The 19,056-nt window shown below is 37.8% G+C and overlaps 2 protein-coding genes across 2 annotated transcripts; both read right to left on the bottom strand.

Annotated features, from left to right (window-relative positions):
* Positions 1–4,849: 4,849 nt before the first annotated feature.
* Positions 4,850–5,299, bottom strand: LOC114725085 (uncharacterized). Its single transcript, XM_028911547.1, has one exon. It carries the CDS (start codon positions 5,297–5,299, stop codon positions 4,850–4,852), a length of 450 nt encoding a protein of 149 aa, XP_028767380.1.
* Positions 5,300–5,337: 38 nt separating this feature from the next.
* LOC114725084 (uncharacterized) lies at positions 5,338–6,489 on the bottom strand. The gene is made up of 2 exons (XM_028911546.1): positions 6,027–6,489; positions 5,338–5,900 (listed from the first exon to the last, which is right to left on the bottom strand). The coding sequence occupies exons 1-2, from the start codon at positions 6,487–6,489 to the stop codon at positions 5,338–5,340; spliced, it is 1,026 nt and encodes a 341-aa protein (XP_028767379.1).
* Between the last annotated feature and the right edge of the window lie 12,567 nt (positions 6,490–19,056).

Here is a 19,056-nt window from a genome sequence, read left to right as displayed (position 1 = left end):
GAGCAATCACAGATGCGGCTTCAGCAATTTGGAGGAGATGAGTAATGCTGACAGGGAGCCGTACAGGAAGAAGGAGGAATAGCTGATAGAGGAGAAAAAGAAAGGAGAAATATGTGTCCCCATTTTCTACTCGGTGCTCCCCCACAAAATTCAAGGAAGTGGAAAACTTTATAAATGGCAAAGAAAATTTAAATGCTGCAGTTGATTCAGCATATGACCCCCCAAGTAAACAAATCACCATAAGGGGGAAGACAAAGAAGGTCACTAGTACAGATGTTAGGAGGGTTCTTGGGTTACCAGATAAGGGCTCCAAAGTGAAGTTGGATGGCTTCAAGGATGAAGTAAATGAGCTGAAGAAGGACTATACTCCACTGACATATTCTCAAATTGCGGAGAAGATAAAGAGTGATGAAGAAGATGGAAACTTTGAATTCTATTTTGTTCCTTTCACAGTGGGTACTCTTCTTTGTCCCACGGGAAGTACAAGTGTGAGTGACAAGGTGCTAAAAGTAATGGCCTGCACACAAAAAAACTGGAAAAAATTTGACTGGGCTTCCTTTGTGCTTGACGAGCTCAGTGAGGAAATTAAACGGTACAATAGGAGCAGTAAGGAAGGACAGACCGAGAGTGCCAGAGTTGTCGGAGGGTGCATCTACTTTTTATTGGTACTTGCATATTTCCTTACAAAATATGCCCTGTTGGATATGCTTTGACCATTAAACTGTTGATGTATTATGTAATTTGATTTTTGAGTCATGTTTTTTCTTTCTCTGTAGTTGTACTTCCTGCAAAGGTTCCCTCTGCAAGGAGGTAAACCAAAAGACAAAGACACCGTCAAACATTGGGATGATAAGGCTGTGAAGAGGAGAATTGATGCGGAAAAGGAGAGTCGACATGGCATTTTCTACAATCCACCCACTGCTGAAGTGAATGAGTCAACACAACCGGGGAGTAGTAGAAGTTTCCATCATCCGGTGAGTAATACCAATGTGGTAATGTCTGTTGGTCAGACTTAATATCTGTTTGATGACATACATTTACAATGTGCAGGACATTAAAGAGTTTTGGGTCAATTTCAACAATACATTGAACAATGAGATGGCCAAGATTCAAAACTTAGTTTGTGATAAATTAGTTAAGCTGGAAAACAAACTTCTTAACCGGGAGGCAATGAAGAAGAAGAAAAAGAACACCACACTGAGGAGGATGAAAATGAGCGGCCACAACATGATGAAGTTATGACTGTAGAGGGCGGAGAAACACATGAAAGTGGTGACAAATCGCATGATGATGAATAGCAAGAAGAAGAGGAAGACGAGAACGACAATGTGAGAGAAGATGAAGCTACAGAAAAGGATACTGAAGATGAATAGGCAGCTTAAACGGAAGAAGGAAACGAAGAAGGAAAAATGGTTGGCAAAGCAGTGCAGCTACCCACAAGGAGGTCAAGTAGACGTAAAGTCTCAACAATTAAATCTCCTTACATGTCTACTTATGGCAGAAAGGTGAAAATGAGTGACAGGGATGCATTTTATACTGTGTGTACTAAGTGGTGTCAACCAGATGAGGCTCAAGAGTAAGTATAGTTAGTTATTATGGAAAAGACAGCCTGTGAATAATACTACTATGCAACACTGACTACTTATTTTCACTTTCATATTTGTTGTAGGGTCATGGTAGATATGTTTGGGCATTTGGCAACACGATCAGACCTACAAGCACTGGGTCCCAGAAGGTGGATAAGCAACAGGGTACGTGCACCTATTCAAGTTACATCAAAGTGGCCATATATGGAATATGCCACAATTTTAATTTAATTTTCCTGCTCCTTTATTCTGCAGATCATGACTCTGATTGCCCACACCTTGAACGCTGACCAACAGGAGAGTGCCTCTGCGGTTAAAAGACACATATTTGATGCAGATTTCACGATTAGTGCTATCCCCTGTTAATGGATCAATGCTTTAAATTGTGCAATCAAGTTATCGATACAGTTTCTTCACTGACAATTTGCATTGTTGTGCAATTTGCTGTTGTAATAGGCAAGGATGGTGTAGCAACACACAGCATGGCAAGTAGATAAACACCTGAAAGAAATACTTCCCTAACACCTGGGATACAATTTGGCTGAATGTGAATACATATTTGCACCTGTTGTGTTTGCACTGCATTGGTTTTGCTTTGTGTTTGAACCAAGCACACTAAAGTTTTATGTGCTGGACTCTCTGCGTGATGGTGAGGATACAATGAAGCACCAAAAGAAGAAGAATAAGTCTGATCCAGCATTAAAGGGGCAGCAAATGATGGCGCAAACTTTTATAAGTGGTGTAATTATTCTGCTACTTTTGTGGACAACTATAGTATCCCCTGTGTGATAATCATTTGTAATTGTGTAGAGGGCACACTTCATTGAAATACTAAGGAGAGTGAAGCCTAAGCTGGAGGGGTTGGCCAACCCAGATTCAAACAATGACATCTTGTATCCCACGGTTCATGTTCAAGACAATACGTGAGTCTTTTGTTCACTGAAAGTTATTTGTCATAAATTATAATCAACATAGATAAGCCAGCATAGTGATGTGTTCATTTTTTCAGTGATGATTGTGGGGTTCATGTCATCACATATCTAAGAGAGTGGCCTAACCCACAAGAGAAAGATGGAGTTCTATTCACCATGCCTTATTATACAACGGTAGGTGTTGAATTATATGTTAATGACATCATGCATTTGTGTCAACTTACTGAGAACAGTTATTGTTGTCCCATAGGATCAATACACATCTATACGGTGTGAGCTGTTGTGATGGCTTGTGACTCATCAAAGAAACATCAAGTCAGATGCTGTTACCAAACACCTTGACCACATTAACAGACAACACAAGAGAAAGCGATGACTGATCAAATTCCTACCTTGTAGTTTTTGCTGATAAGCACTGTAATTGTTGTTGTGAACACTTTATGCAGACTTAAATGTTGTGCATACAAAAGATGTTAATAAAGACTGTTTTGATGGATTCTATTATCACTACTTGTTTACTTTCATTAGATGTACGGTCAACAACAGAAATTAGGGAATTTGCAACAACAAAACAGGAATTAACACCAAATGTTCGTCCATTTCCAACTGAACAACCTACATCAGGGATTAGACCTTTGCACGAACGATTAGACAATTTGCAAGAGAGACAAATAAGTTAACAACAACAATTAGACCATTCACAAGTGTCGTTCATTTGTCCTCATATGAACAACGTGTCCTCTTAAATATGCAAGTGCCTTCTTCACCTAAATAAGGTGTCCATTTCCATGAGGAACTAGGGAATTTGCTACTCCGATACATATATTCACAACTGGAATCAGTCCATTTACATGTGCCGTCCTTGACCTGAACAGGGTGCCCATTTGTAAGGGAAACTAGCCAATTTGCAAAAGACATACCTATATTCACACGTGGAATCAGTCTGTTCACATGTGGACTGGTTCAGCTGAAGCATGTGTCCATGAGGGAACAAGTGCGGGAGAGCGCATTTGCAAGGGGAACAAGCCAATTTGCAGAAGAAATACATATATTCACACGTGGACTGGTTCAGCTAAAGCATCTGTCCGTGAGAGAACAAGTGCGGGAGAGCGCATTTGCAAGGGGAACTAGCCAATTTGCAGAATAAATACATATATTCACACGTGGAATCAGTCCGTTCACATGTGGACTGGTTCAGTTGAAGCATGTGTCCGTGAGGGAACAAGTGCGGGAGAGCGCATTTGCAAGGGAAACTAGCCAATTTGCAGAATAAATACATATATTCACACGTGGAATCAGTCCGTTCACATTTGTAAGGGGGACTAGCTAACTTGCAAGACACATACCTGGCTTCACATGTAGACTGATTCACCTGATGCATGCATCTTACTTAAGTGTGGGACAACCCATTTACAAGTGGGACTAGACAATTCGCACCATACATGCATATTTTCACAATTATAAATAATCCATTTGCATCTAACCTACTCGTACTGAAGGAGGTGTCCGTGGGTGAACAAGTGTGCAAGGGCCCATTTGCAAATGAGATTAGACAATTAGCAACATAGGTACATACAGTTACAACTAAAAATAGTCCATTTGCATATGGACTAATTCACTTGGAGAAGGCATCCAAGTGTGGTTTCATATACCATTTGCAAGTGACATTAGACAATTGGCAACACACATACATATATTGACAACTGCAATCAGTCCATTTACATGTGACGACCCTCGCCTGAAGAAGCTGTCCGTTAGTGGATAGGTAGGGGAGAGCCCGTTTGCAAGTGACATTGCACAATTCGTAACACACCTACATATATTTACAACTAAAAATAGTCCATTTGCATGTGGACTGATTCACCTGGAGAAGTTGTCCAAGTATGGTTTCGTATACCATTTGCAAGTGACATTAGACAATTGGCAACATACATATATATATTCACAACTGTAATCAGTCCATTTACATATGACGACCTTCACCTGAAGAAGCTGTCCGTCAGTGGACAGGCAGGGGAGAGCCTGTTTGCAAGTGACATAACACAATTTGCAACATACATACATATATTTACAACTAAAAATAGTCCATTTGCATGTGGACAGATTACAGCCTAACATAACTTGCGACAGCTATAGTCACCTACTGTCATGAAAATTTTCAACTATTGACACCACTATACAAAATATAATCGAACCCACCTCCAAAAAATCAAAATGGGTTGTCATAGCTACTTCCCCAACAACTCAACAACTACATAGTGGGGCTCATTTATGTACAAAAGTAGCTGTGTGTTGAACCAAAAAAATAAAAGACCATTTTCAGCAACAAAGTCACCCAGGGTTTGGGTTACTGCAAATCTTTCTAGTGTGACCAGCTTTACCACATCCTGAGCAATGATACGCTTTCTTCTGCTGGAATTGTGATTCAATCCTCCTAACTCTGGGTCTTCCAGCACGCCGAGTTGTCAATGGTGGTTGTAGGAAGATGGTGGATGAGTAATCTTCATATCGAAGGGAATCTGGCCTAGGGATGTCATGGGTCTCAACTGGAATCATAAGTCTGCCATAAATTTTCTTTTGGGCTGAGAGTAAAAAGCAATCATCGACATATGCATATATATTACCATATACCTTCTTGATTGCAACGCATGCATGTGGGCAAGGTAGTCCTAACATTTGCCAACCTTTGCAGGTGCATTCACGTAACACAAGATTTACCCGCACATCTAGGTTTCCCCATCTGACCCTGAAATTGTTCATTCCATAATTTTGCACATCCATTCTTTCTGATCTGGCCACATGATCCATCAACTTTTCCTCTATATTAGGTCCCACACCACTGGTCCAATTCTTATGGCTTCTTTGCTGTGGTACATCTTGTTTACCAATTTTTCCCTGTGCTCATGTATCAAGACAGCTATGTTGTGCTTCCTCTCACCAACAAGCCAAGCATTAAAGGATTCAGCTAGATTTGTTGTGATATTGTCCCACCTCTTGTAAGGAAATTTGCTTTGTGCCCAACGCTCAATGTCTCCATTTGTCTGAAGCCATTGTCCCAATTCTGGACAAAATGCCATTAGCTTTTCCATACTGCGATCAAAGTCTCTATCAAGTCTTGCGTATGCAATAGAATCAAGTAATTTTAGTGCAACTTCCTTTGTCTGTCCGTTGGTCCTCCTCTTTCCCCTGGTTATCTTCAAAAACTCAGCACTGTAATTCTCCTTCACATGACGGTAGCAAAAAGCATGTCGATCTCCTCCAAACACAGTTTGCACTGCACCTTTTATTGAGTTGTGTCTATCCGATACTATTGTCACTTCTAATGATCCCGTAATATCCTTTATGTTACCAAAAAACCATGCCCAGTCATCAAGCGTCTCACCTCCAACAATCGCATATGCAAGTGGGAATAATTCATTATCCGCGTCATATGCTTATGCTCCCAATAACGTTCCTTTGTACGGACCACTCAAGTGGCATCCATCCACATATAATACAGGTCTATTACCTTTCAAAAACCCTTCTACACAGCAACCGTATGCAATAAATACAGCTTGAAATCTGTTATCTGATGATGCAACCCACTTTGCTACCGTTTCTGGATCACTTTCCTTTAGCCTTTCACATATCCAAGGGATTAGCATATAAGACTCCTGCGGACAACCATGAATTTTTGCCAATGCTTTCTCTTTCGCCCTATATGCTTGTTGGTAGTTGAGGCTCAACCCATACTCTCTTTCCAAATATCGTCTAATGTCATTTGGAGCTTTATGCATGCAAGAAATCAACTCATCTATTATGACTGCTGAAGCAAGTTTGCACCTCTTTCTCTGAGGGACAACTAAGTTGTCTTGTACATAATGCAAGTGTTCACGGTTAAATCTTCTCACAACTAGGAATCCATTATTCTCACCTACACCATATGCTGAAATTTCCCAGGGACAACCATCTACACAGCACTTCACAATCATCTTATGCCTATCATTCTTTACATACCGGTAACCAAACTTGTGTGCAAGGTTATACTTATATAATGCCTCTCTAAAATGTTCAGCACTAACAAAAGGTTTGCCCTCTTGACATCAACAAATCTGCCCACTTTGATGAATTCATCACCGCTATTGGGGTTGGCAAAGTTTCCATACCTACACTTCCTATCAGTATTGACACATCTTGTACGGAAGATATGTTTATGTTGTCTGTGTCTAGATCCAATTCAATTGTAGATACTGACATTCCACAAGGGCCAACCAAATCATTTAACCTATATAAACAAATACAGCTATTGAGTATTACAGTTCAATTTATCAAAATTAGACATATTCTTTCTTATCCTACACACAATCTTAATAAAACCAGTTGAAAACAACTTACTCTTGTACACTGTCCAGCTGTGACACTTGTGTGAAGTCTTTCTCATTCTCACAAACATAAACATAGCCACTACTATTGTTGTACTCAATTACTTGTCCAACACCAATATCGTCAACAAGATCCAAGAATGTGTCCCGGTCAAAGCTAACTGTGTACTTCATTTTATATTCACAAGTCCCTGGCCACACATCATGAGCTACCATGCATTGTAGTTCTTCATATGTCATCCCTTCTCTAATCAATCTTCCAGTAATGATGCCCCCTTCATAAATGAATTTCCCTTCTGAGGTCTTTACAAAGTGCCCTCTAACATGAAAGATGCAAAATACTTGTTTCCTACTACTGCTAGCCATTTATCCTCTGTTGCTGCACATCATTCAAGTATGACACAACGTACGTTTACATCAGCAATTTGACAATTGACAACAAGAATTAGTATTTTCACAACATTATATTGCTTTTTCTCACACACAACCAAAATTACCAAATTTACCATCGTACTATATATTTTCACCATTCCTCTGCGCATCTACCTGTCAATAACCCATTCCAGCCCACACACCCATTTCCCTTTCATTTTCACCTACCTAAGTTCCTTCAGTAGTGTATTATTCTCAATATGCACCCATTTTTCAAAACATCACAAACACCACATCTTTAACAACTTAAAACAGCATGAGCATGAATTTCTTAAACCATAAAATCGTAAGATTTGCAACTCACTCCCAACCTACATGCCCATATACTTAAATACTCATTTCTTCCTCATTCACCCATCACAACCCAACTGTGCTAACCAAATCACACCAACAAAACCAAAATTTTAACAAATGTTACCTCTCACGCCAACCTGACGCTACTTCCAGAGAAGACGCAACACTGTAGGGCACACTTGCGACTTCTCTCTCTTGCACCAACTCTAGCTTGGAGTCCGAAAGACAGCGGAGGGACGGACCACAAAAGTGAAGCTCTGCCACTACGTTTTCTCAGCTCATGGTTGTCAGCTATCTCTTCTTTCCGCACCGACGCGCTGCATGGGAGAGGCAAGAAATAACGCCATCTCCCCCCTTTTCTGTCTTTCTTCCGTCTTTTACACCCGCTGATAATATGTCTCATTTTCGGAGGAAATAAGTTTTTACTAGGGGCAGTGGCATCATTTCGTTTGTGGAATTAATATCAGATTGGCCCCTTGGTCCTGCAGTGAGGTTTCAGAAAGTTTTGGGGGCTCTTTGAGATTAATTGTCTTCTACGGTCCTACAGTGAAATTTTCCCTTGTTTTTATCTATTTTTTGGTGACCTGACGTCACTATCTTTGATAGAACCTAAAGTTTCAAATGATATTTTTATACATCCGTCAATGACTTGATGTCACTCATTTTGATGAAACCTAGAGTTCTAATTAATACTTATGATTACATATAGCCAATGTCCAAAATTAAGAATTTGATTGAGTAATGGTTACAATATAGCTAAAAGTCATATTCAAGCAAATGCTCTATGAATATATTTATTAGAAAATAAGTGGCAAAATTTATTATGGAGCCAAAAGGCTACAAGATGGGGAAATAACCCTTAGAAAGTTTAAAATGCTAGCAATAAATGGCAAAATTTATTGTGAAGCCAAAAGGCTACGAAATGTGGAGGTAAAAACCCTTGGAAGCTCAAATGCTACCAATTAATATAAATCCAATTGCTACTTGCAGTCTCTTTAAAAGTTTACCATTGGATTCATTATTAAGATCAAAGATAGATTTTCCATATAAATTTGATTTCTGTCTCCTTGAAATTAAGTAGTCAGAATCCATATAATTCTAATGTAAAATATATCTTCTTGACATTAAATGGCCAGAAGCCATATAACTTTGATTTTCTATATCATGGCCAGAAGCCATACAACTTTGAATTTTTATCTTATTAAATGGCCAAAGGTCATATAACTTTAATTTTCTATCTTATATGACCAGAAGGCATATATTTAATTTTTTATCCTAAGATTAAATGGCCAAAAGCTATATATATATATATATATATATGATTTTCTATTTTGAGATTAAATGATCGAAAGCTATAATATATGCTTGATTTTTTATTTGTTTATAAAAGAAAAAATTATGGCAATTAGACATGTTGAAGACTATTAATAATATAGCCTAAAGGCTATTAGTCAAATATCTCATATTACAAGAAACTTTTGACTATAATGAATGATGACGTGCTATAAGGGATTTTTATTCATCAAGTAAAGGTATATATATACATTATATTCCTTAGTTTTATTAGACTTTTATTTATTTAAAATCTTAGCTTTATTCTTATGATTATAATAATTTTAATTTGATATCAACTAACTTGACATATTGGAAAGCACAATAATAAAGCAGCTAACATCTATAATAATTTCATATAGTTTCAATTTGTTGAGAAGAAACATGATGCTGCAATGGAGATTCATATTCCTAATAGAGGATGCATGAGAATTTACTTTTTCTTATTATTTTATTATTTTATGTTATATTTATATTTTACATTTTATTGATTTTAAATTTAAATTGCTATTCTTATATATTTGTAATATTCAATTTGATATATGTTAATATTATAATTTGTTATTAAATGAGTCTATATTTTTTTTAAAAATTCTGAAAAATAAATTGCCCTTAGAGACCCCATTCATTTTTAGAGAACATTCCATTCAAAGGCCCATTTTCATGTTCCAACATAAAACTAGACTGGACCTGCTGGTTCAGATAAAAAATCAGTGAACTGGCCATATGTCTGGTCAGGTTGTGTGCCTAAAAAGGTAAAGGACATTTATATAATTTTCAATAAAAAGATTTTACTTCTCAAGGCAGACAAAATATTTACGTTTCCCCATTTTTCCTTCTAAATAGACATTACAATACATTTCGACTACTTAGTATGACAATTTAATTAATTTTTTTATTTAAATTTATTTGTTATAGTTAAATATAAATATTTTTATACATTTTAAGTAGACAATATTATCTTAGTTATGTCTGTTTTGAATAACTGCCTTAACCAGTTTAATAGTATGTCTGTTTTTTGCACCATGGTTCCTGCTGCATCTCTTCTCTTATCCTTTAAGGGGAAATTTTAATTAAATACTTCATCACTCAATATAATTTATTTTATTCAATATTATTTACAAAAGAGAAAAGCTATGAAATTGTTTGGTATAGAGATATCTTTTCATCCCTATAATTAGATTTTGAGAGAAAATATCAAAAGTAAATTGAATATTTTTTATTTATTATAATGAATTTCTCTGTACAATCTCCTTAAAAAATTTTAAGTTGATAAAAAACATAATCTTTTCTTTTATTTATGTGGGTAAAAATATAATAATAAAATTCACATATTGATTACAACTTTAGAAGAGTTGAAAGTGTTAAGATTCAACTAACACAAAATATTTGCTTAAATCTTGACTTAAATAAAAGGTTGTGAACAATTTGAATCTGCAAGGGTGTGTGTAAATTTCTCTCATTGGATGAAACGTAAAAGTATTAGGCTCTAGATGAGTCATATTATAGTTTATTATCCCTATCGATGGTTGAAAACAATATGACATGTGCAAGTTTCTCCTACTGGGTAAAAGATGAGGATATAAGGCTCCAAAAATGCTACATCATGATTTATGATATCCATTGATAAGTAGAAATTTATCAATGTTTGAGAATAATATTGCAATGAACCCGAAATTCATATGTTTTTTGTTTGGCATGACCGGTTAGATCATCTCGAATATAATGATGCAAAATATTAAAAATGTGCATTGATAAAATGTGCTACTTGTTCTCAAAAGAATTAAATAAGAGAACATCACTAAGTATGCTTGAAATTGGATGCATGCATGTACATAATGCATCAAGTTCATATATATGGGCCTATTTAGACACCTTATAGACCAAATTAATACCTTATGAATGAAAGGTGTATCTACAAAATGGGCACATGGATTTAGACACCATATGAACCAAATTAATACCTTATGAATGAAATGGGCATTTATAAAAGGGAAAATTACTGTAGAGTCCCACAGAAGAGAATTTACCACCGGAAGGTCCCATGAAATCATAAAATGTATATGAGGTCCCAAGGGACTTTATAGCAAAAAATTTGAAACATGCAATTACTTTCTTGCCCTTCTGATTAAAGAAAGAAACTGAAGCACAATCAAACTCCTTTCGGTTGTCATCTTTGTGAAATCCGCTGCCCGCTCACACTCCACCGCCGTGTCGTTGGTGCTCCATCCTTGTGTGCTCCGACAACTTCAATCTCCGGTGAGGTCTGTCAGTGTCTGGTTGGTACATTGTCACTCGTTGCTTCACATTCGATCACTCTTTGGTTCAACGCCTTCAATCTCCTACGCGGTCCGTCGATCTGTGGTCCACACTCCGTCGGTCTCCGGTCTGCACGCCGTCGGTCTCTGGTCCGCACTCCGTCGCCCTCTGCTCCGACGCATTGAACGCTTTCAATCTCCAGCACGGTCCAGCCGACTCTGCTCAGCACTCCATCCCTCTCTGCTCCGCACTCTGTTGCCGTCTGCTCCGACGGCGTCAACTCTCGAGTACGGTCCGGTGGTCTCTCTACTAACGCCCTCAATCTCCAGACAAGTAGTCTCTCTCGGTTAGAATATTTAACAATTTCAAGCTTCTTGGTTATATTTTGAAAGATGTTTGGTTTTGAATGTTTGAACATTTGAATTGTTGATTGTTCGTAAATAGCTGCTCGATGACCTGAAGTGTGTTAGAATATTTAACAATTTCAAGCTTCTTGCTTATCTTGTTCTTTCGTGTGTTTATATATGGAACCAGTGATAATCCTAACTTGTATTTTCACTCTGATATTAGAAATGTGAAGTGTGTTGATATTACAATGATCTGACATGCGAATCAAAGTTAGGGGCAAAAGTTGGGGCTGGCTGGTACTAAGTTATATTAGAGATCAGTTTGAAGAACACTGCTTAAAATTGTCAAAAATTTGATTTGTTAGAGCTTTTTAAATGCAGCAATCAGTTATTGTTAATATTGCTGAATAAAAAGGGAGAACTTTATGTAATTGATTTGTTTGACAATAAAATAATAAAGGTTTTGTTTGGCTTTTTATGGTGGGCTCTATGGTGGAATGTCCGAATAATTTGGTGATAAGGTGAGAAAGGAAATTGCTTGTTGGATATAGCACCTATTGGCTCTATACTATAACCAATGAAGGGAAATTCATTCTGGTGGATTGATTTGTGATCCATATGTAGCATTGTTTACTGCTGTTCATTGCTTTCTGTCATCCAAAGGGATATATTTTGATTTTGTTGATTAGTGAATAATTTGGTAGCGTTGAAGATACTTACTATTTTAAAATATATGTTGATGATAGTATTTTTTTTCCTTTTTGCAGTTGAACAAAATGACTAAAAAGAGTAAGAGCAAAGATGGACAAAGGGCTAGGAATTTCTCCGGATACATACTATTTACTGAAGAGTTTTATGAGCAGAACAAGAAGAAGTTTAAGTCTTTTGAAGAGGGCACTAACTCTGTGAAAAAGGCTTGGGAGAAGTTAATAGAAGAGGAGAAAGAACAATATGGTGAAAGGGCTAAAGAAATGAGAGTCTTACCAAAAGGGAAGAATTATATTGTTCCCTTTCACACACGGTGTGCTCCAGGACAATTTATGGAAGTCTGCAAGAAGTTAAAGAAAAGTAAAGATAAGATGGAAAGACTGAAAAGAATTGGTTTTGATAAATTGGTTAACATATGTTGCTCACAAATCTATAGAGATTTTTGTGGTGAATTGATCTGTGTGTTTGACCCTGTAAGTAGGCAAATTTCAATTCGAGGGAAGATGCATGAAATGGGGCCCGAAGATGTAAATGAATTGATGGGTCTACCATTTAAGGGGGAAGATATTAAAATAAATGTGGAGAATGAAGATGAAACGTTCAAGAAATTAATGAGTGACTACGAGAAAGTGCCATACATAACAATAGGAAGATGGTTGGTTGAAGGAAAAGAGGAAGAAAAGTTTGAATTCCTTTTTGTTATGTATGCACTAGGAGTCCTCTTGTGTCCTGGCTCTAGTGTATGGGTGAGTGATAAAGTGTTGAAAGTCATGGTGGTGACAAATGATAGTTTAGGACACTATGATTGGAGCAGCTTAGTTTTGAAAGAATTCTGCAACTCAATTGCAGAGTTCAAGAAAGGAAAAGCTGATGGGACGAAAAATGTGGGAGGTTGCTTGTACTTCTTAATGGTAAGTGTGGGTATGATTCATTTACTTTGATGTTAGTTGTATTGTCAATGTGCTGTGTATGTTGTGATTGGTTGCTTTGTCAACTGCTTATGTATAGGTTGTGATTAGTTAGTGTCAAGGTTGTTATTGTCTTGTGTGCAGGTTGTTATTGGACTGTGTTGGTTTGTCACTTGGTTATGTATAGGTTGTAATTGCCTTCCGTTCATGTCATCATTCAGTTTATCGTGGGTTGTCATTGGCTGCTGTGCATGTTATGAATGACACAAATATAGGTTGTGATTGGCTGATATGTAGGTTGTGACTGTATGGTGTGCATGTTGTCATTTGGTTTAGCGTGGGTTGTTAGTGGCTGCTACTCAAGTCAGTGGCCTGTGTTGGTTTGTCACTTGGTTATGTATAGGTTGTAATTGCATTCTGTTCATGTTTTCATTCGGTTGAGTATGGGTTATCATTGGCTGCTGTATATGTTGTGAATGGCGCAAATGTAGGTTGTGACAGGCTTATGTGTAGGTTGTGATTAGACACTGTGTATGTTGTTATTTACTACTCTGTGTCGTCAATTGGAGAAATGTACGCTGTGAACTGGTTATGTATATGTTGTGACTGGCTGATGTGAAGGTTGTTATTGTCTTGTATGCAGGTTGTCATTGGCCTATGTTGGTTTGTCACTTGGTTATGTATAGGTTGTAATTGCATTCTGTTCATGTTGTCATTCGGTTGAGTATGGGTTGTCATTGGCTGCTGTGCATGTTGTGAATAGCGCAAATGTAGGTTGTGATAGGCTTATGTGTAGGTTGTGATTGGACACTGTGTATGTTGTTATTTGCTACTTTGTTGTCAATTGGAGAAATGTATGATGTGAACTGGTTATGTATATGTTGTGACTAGCTGGTGTGAAGGTTGTTATTGTCCTGTATGCAGGTTTTCATTAGCTTGTGTTGGTTTGTCACTTGGTTATGTATAGGTTGTAATTGCCTTCTGTTCATGTTGTCATTCGGTTTAGCGTGGGTTTTCATTGGTTGTTGTGCATGTTGTGAATGACACAAATATAGGTTGTGATAGGCTTATGTGTAGGTTGTGATTGGACACTGTGTATGTTGTTATTTACTACTCTGTGTCATCAATTGGAGAAATGTACGCTGTGAACTGGTTATGTATATGTTGTGACTGGCTGGTGTGAAGGTTGTTATTGTCCTGTGTGCAGGTTGTCATTGGCCTGTGTTGGTTTGTCACTTGGTTATGTATAGGTTGTAATTGCATTCTCTTCGTGTTGTCATTCGGTTGAGTATGGGTTGTCATTGGCTGCTGTGCATGTTGTGAATGACACAAATGTAGGTTGTGATAGGCTTATGTGTAGGTTGTGATTGGACACTGTATGTTGTTATTTACTACTCTGTGTCGTCAATTGGAGAAATGGACGCTATGAACTGGTTATGTATATGTTGTGACTGGCTGGTGTGAAAGTTGTTATTGTCCTGTGTGCAGGTTGTCATTGACCTGTGTTGGTTTGTCACTTGGTTATGTATAGGTTGTAATTGCATTCTCTTCGTGTTGTCATTCGGTTGAGTATGGGTTGTCATTGGCTGCTGTACATGTTGTGAATGGCGCAAATGTAGGTTGTGATAGGCTTATGTGTAGGTTGTGATTGGTCACTGTGTATGCTGTTATTGGACACTGTGTAGGTTGTGATTGGCCGCTGTTTATGTTGTTAGTGGTCTCTCTACATGTTGTTATTGTTGTATGTCTAAGTTATCATTCACTTTACATGCAGATTTATTGCCTACAACACTTTCCTCTCAGAAAAGAAAAGACCGCAAAAAATGAAAATGCCATTAGTTATTGGGATGAGGAAAAAGTGAAGGCAAGAGTGAAATCATGAAAGAATAGTGACAGATGCATACTGCATGGCGTTTCGAGTGTCGGTGGGGCTTTAACAAGTGCATCCAACACAGAAATAAAGCTAACCCACCTTGTAAGTAAATCATGTCAAGCTTATTTTGGTGCTGTGTAGAATTTGGAGTAATGATAACTTTCATTATTGTTGTTTTGTAGGAAATCAAGAGAACATATGAAAGGTTGATGACCATGGTTGAAGGGTTGGTGTCGACAATTGGAGAAGAGTTGGTTTCCTTGCAGTTGAGGTTAACGGATGAGATTGAGAAGGAAGATGTGGTGGAAGCTGTAAGTAGCAAAGATAAGAAAGAGAAGGCAACTGAAGATGAAGAAATCGGTCAAGAAGGTAAAGAAAGCCCAAAAGATTCAATTCTGTCACAAGAGGAACAACAGAGTGAACTAGAAAGAGATGATAAAGAAGAGGGCAAAAGTGCTTCGCATGAAGAAGAGAGTCAATCTCAACCTGAGGAGAAAGGAGAAGGGAGTCACTCTGGATCAGAGGATAATGGAGAAGAAAAAGCAGAAGACAAGTCTAGTGAAGTAGTAGCAGAAGAGGGTAGGTGTGTGGGCGATGACAGATGGAGGGGAAGGATGAAATGGACCAGCAAGCAGCATAAGGGCAAATGGATGTAAGAAGATTAACATGGGTGAGAAGCTGTGCAATCAAATCTCCCTAGTTAGAGGAGGTGGAAAAAGTCCATGGCAAGAGAAAACATGACGAGAAAGAGGAATTATTCCAGATGTGCACAAGAAGATGTGATCAAGATGAAGGTGCCAAGTAAGTGTTGGGACTGATTGTAATTGGGACAACTGACTGACAACAATTTTACACATACAACTCTTGTGCTCATTGCTCCTTTTGCTGCAGGTACATTGTAGAGATGTATGGGTACTTCTTGACACGTGCTGAGCTTTGTTGCCTCCAAGACAAGAAATGGATGAATGACAGGGTAAGACAGTTGTTTATATAGATAGAGAACTAGCAATGTCATTATGATCATGACTAATTATTTATATCTGTGATATAGTTCATGTCTATGGTGGCGAGAACCTTGGTGGGAGATGAAAAAGAGAACCACGGTCGTGTCAGTAGGCATATTTTTTCACCCGAGTTAATGCAAACAATGGCCACTAATCCTCTTAGGTGGAGCCTGGAAAAAGATGAACATGAAATCTTGCCGGAGCACATAGGATATAACATTGGCGACTGTGACTTCATATTTGGCCCCACCCTTTTCAATTACCATTGGTTCTGTTATGTGATGGATGTAAGAACCATGCGTTTCTATGCCCTTGACTCCTTGGTGGACAATTTGATGATATTGAGATTACAAAGAGAGGAAGAAGAAGCAATGAAAACAAGGAAGAAACCACAAAGGAAGCAAGGGAAAAGGAAAGGACAAATAGATCCTAAGCAATTCATGGCAAGAGGGATTGTATGCACAAGTTTACATTCATTCTATAACTTGTTAATGCGTTATAGTTGCTTGTCTGCTTAACTGTCCTGGTTGTTAATGCCTGCTGATTACTTGTCATTCGCTATTGTGAAGGTTGTTAATGCTTCCTGATAACTTGTCATTCACAATTGTCAAACTTGTTTCTTCTGTTTGTCCCTATTTTACAAAGAGATTGTTTCTGCCAAGTGCTTCGTGTGCTGAAGCCATCACTGTTTGCGTAGGAGGACAAGATAGACAAGGAAGTCACATGGGCAAAAGTTCATGTGCAATCTGACAAGTGAGTTATTTTTCTACACAACAAGTATTTGTGTCTCAGCTTTTGGGAGCTAGTGTTCATTGACTAAAGTACTTGTTTTTCCTTTGTAGGGACTCTTGTGGGGTTCATGTGTTGAGCTAGTTACAAACATGGGATGACACTGAGTATGGTGACGACGGCTACACAATGCCTAAGTACTCCCCTGAAGAAATCCATGACTTGAAGGTTGGATGCTTGTGGTGGCTCATGACTCATCGAAACAACCTGCATGGCAATGAAGTGCTGTCTTTGCTGCGAGAATACCCCCAAAGCAAGAGGAAGAAATAAATGATGAGCATATATTGTATTTATATTTATTTATTTGACAGCATAGTGACATCTGAACGTCAAGTTCACATTTTATTCTTTTCTTTGACCATGTAATGACAGCTGGATGTTAAGATATGCTAATGTGTTTTGATATCCTTTACTGGTTATCAAGTTTTTGTAAAGGCATTCATGTGTTATTATCATGTCCAGAAATACAAACTGAATAAGACTGGATAAACAAATGGTAACCATGGTGACATGATAGGCATATATCATAGTCCTCTCTGCCACATCTATTTACAACCTCAACAGGGGTTGTTCACAACCGTAACAGAATTAATTAACAACATTGGCAATGCCCCTAACAACTCACTCGGGGGGATAACACAGCTCTTAATTATATTATCAGCACATATAACGACCTTAATAACAAAAATTGAAAGCATTTTAAAGTCATTAACAGTTTTAACTGAACCAAATATGATTACGGCAAATTTTTATTACAACAATTCATTTACAACCTCAACAAGGATTGTTGACAACCCGAATAGAATTGGTTAACAACCTTCGCATTGCCTCTGACAATTGACATTGGGGATACTACAACCTCCACATAACATCAAATTCTAACCAAATCATATCATATTATAACTTTAACACAACTCGGATGTCTTAAGAAATCACTGAACACTAGAAGTAGGAGAAATTGTCACTTTATATCAGTAACATAATTGAGACTGCTAATGACAACCTGCATGGCGTCTGATAACAAGTCCATTACAACCTATTGACCAGTACATAAAAAATATAGAAATGATGTTATATCAGATTACAACCAGGTGTCATTTACCACTTGATATATATATGTACAACGTAACTACACCAAATTTACAACCTATTCAAAAAAGCATACGGGTTGCATGTGTGGATACTGATAGACAACTTGAAGTGTAGGTTATGACATTTACAAAAAAATGTTGTCACAAGCATTCACAAAACGAAATATCAACAAGCCACCAGCAAAGCTCAACTTGGATTGGGGTTCTGGCAAGTCTTCACATTGTGGCCTGACTCATGGTATCTTTCACAGTGGTAAAGTTTTTTGCTTTGAAATTGAGATTCAATCCTTCTTTTCTTTGGCCTCCCTGAGGGTCTTTTAATGATTGGTGGCTGTAAAAATGTTTCTGTCATCATCTGCGTAACGATGAGAGCTTCGAGACGAGGACAATCATGTGTCGTAATTGGCCTCATTTTACTTGCATATATCTTTCTTGGGTTGACAGCTTATAGCAATCATCTACAAATTCATAAACACTACCATGAAGTAGCTTTATCGCTGCACACGCATGAACACAAGGTACTCCGCTCATTTGCCATGCTAAACAAGTGCATTTGTGTGTTGTGAGATCAACAGTGACACAAATTATTCCAGTAGGAGATGTAGTATGAACTTGAACTCGGTTATCTCCATAATATACACTATGCATATTCTCTGCTCTTGCTACTTTTTCTTATAACTTGGACTCAATATTTGGCCCAATGCCATTTGTCCAATTTCCCATTGCCATTTTGCTTGCAACCATCTTCTTGGCTAATTTCTCCATATGCTCATGTATGAGAACTGACACATTGTGCTTCCTCTCCTTCAAAATCTAGGCATTAAATGACTCTGCAACATTAGTGGTGATGTTATCCCATTGTTAAAACAGAAATTTTCTTAAAGCCCACTGATCTACATCTCCTTGAGTGTCAACCCAATCAGCTAATTGTGGACAAAATGATCTAAGTTTCCCCATTGTAGCAACATATTCATCCTTAATCCTTGCATAGGCGATTCTATCCAGCATTTTCAATGCGACGTCCTTTGAAGTACCTGAAACTCATCCTCTGCCTCGGTTAATTTTTAAATAATGTGCACTAAAATTTTCTTTCACATGCCTGTAGCAAAAAGCATGTCTCTCGCCACCAAATACTGTCCG

The sequence above is a fragment of the Neltuma alba genome, unplaced genomic scaffold (assembly GCF_004799145.2).
Source record: "Neltuma alba isolate B1F8T4 unplaced genomic scaffold, ASM479914v2 tig00012222_pilon, whole genome shotgun sequence".
In the NCBI taxonomy this organism is placed as follows: domain Eukaryota; kingdom Viridiplantae; phylum Streptophyta; class Magnoliopsida; order Fabales; family Fabaceae; genus Neltuma; species Neltuma alba.
This window is presented reverse-complemented; position numbering and strand designations above follow the sequence as displayed.

Bases quoted from the DNA above. Each gene is read 5' to 3' on its own strand.
- LOC114725085 (XM_028911547.1), bottom strand. From the start codon at position 5,299: ATGGATGTGCAAAATTATGGAATGAACAATTTCAGGGTCAGATGGGGA.
- LOC114725084 (XM_028911546.1), bottom strand. From the start codon at position 6,489: ATGATTGTGAAGTGCTGTGTAGATGGTTGTCCCTGGGAAATTTCAGCA. The intron at 5,901-6,026 runs GTAATAGACCTG...CGATTGTTGGAG, and splicing joins TGTAGAAGGGTTTTTGAAAG to GTGAGACGCTTGATGACTGG.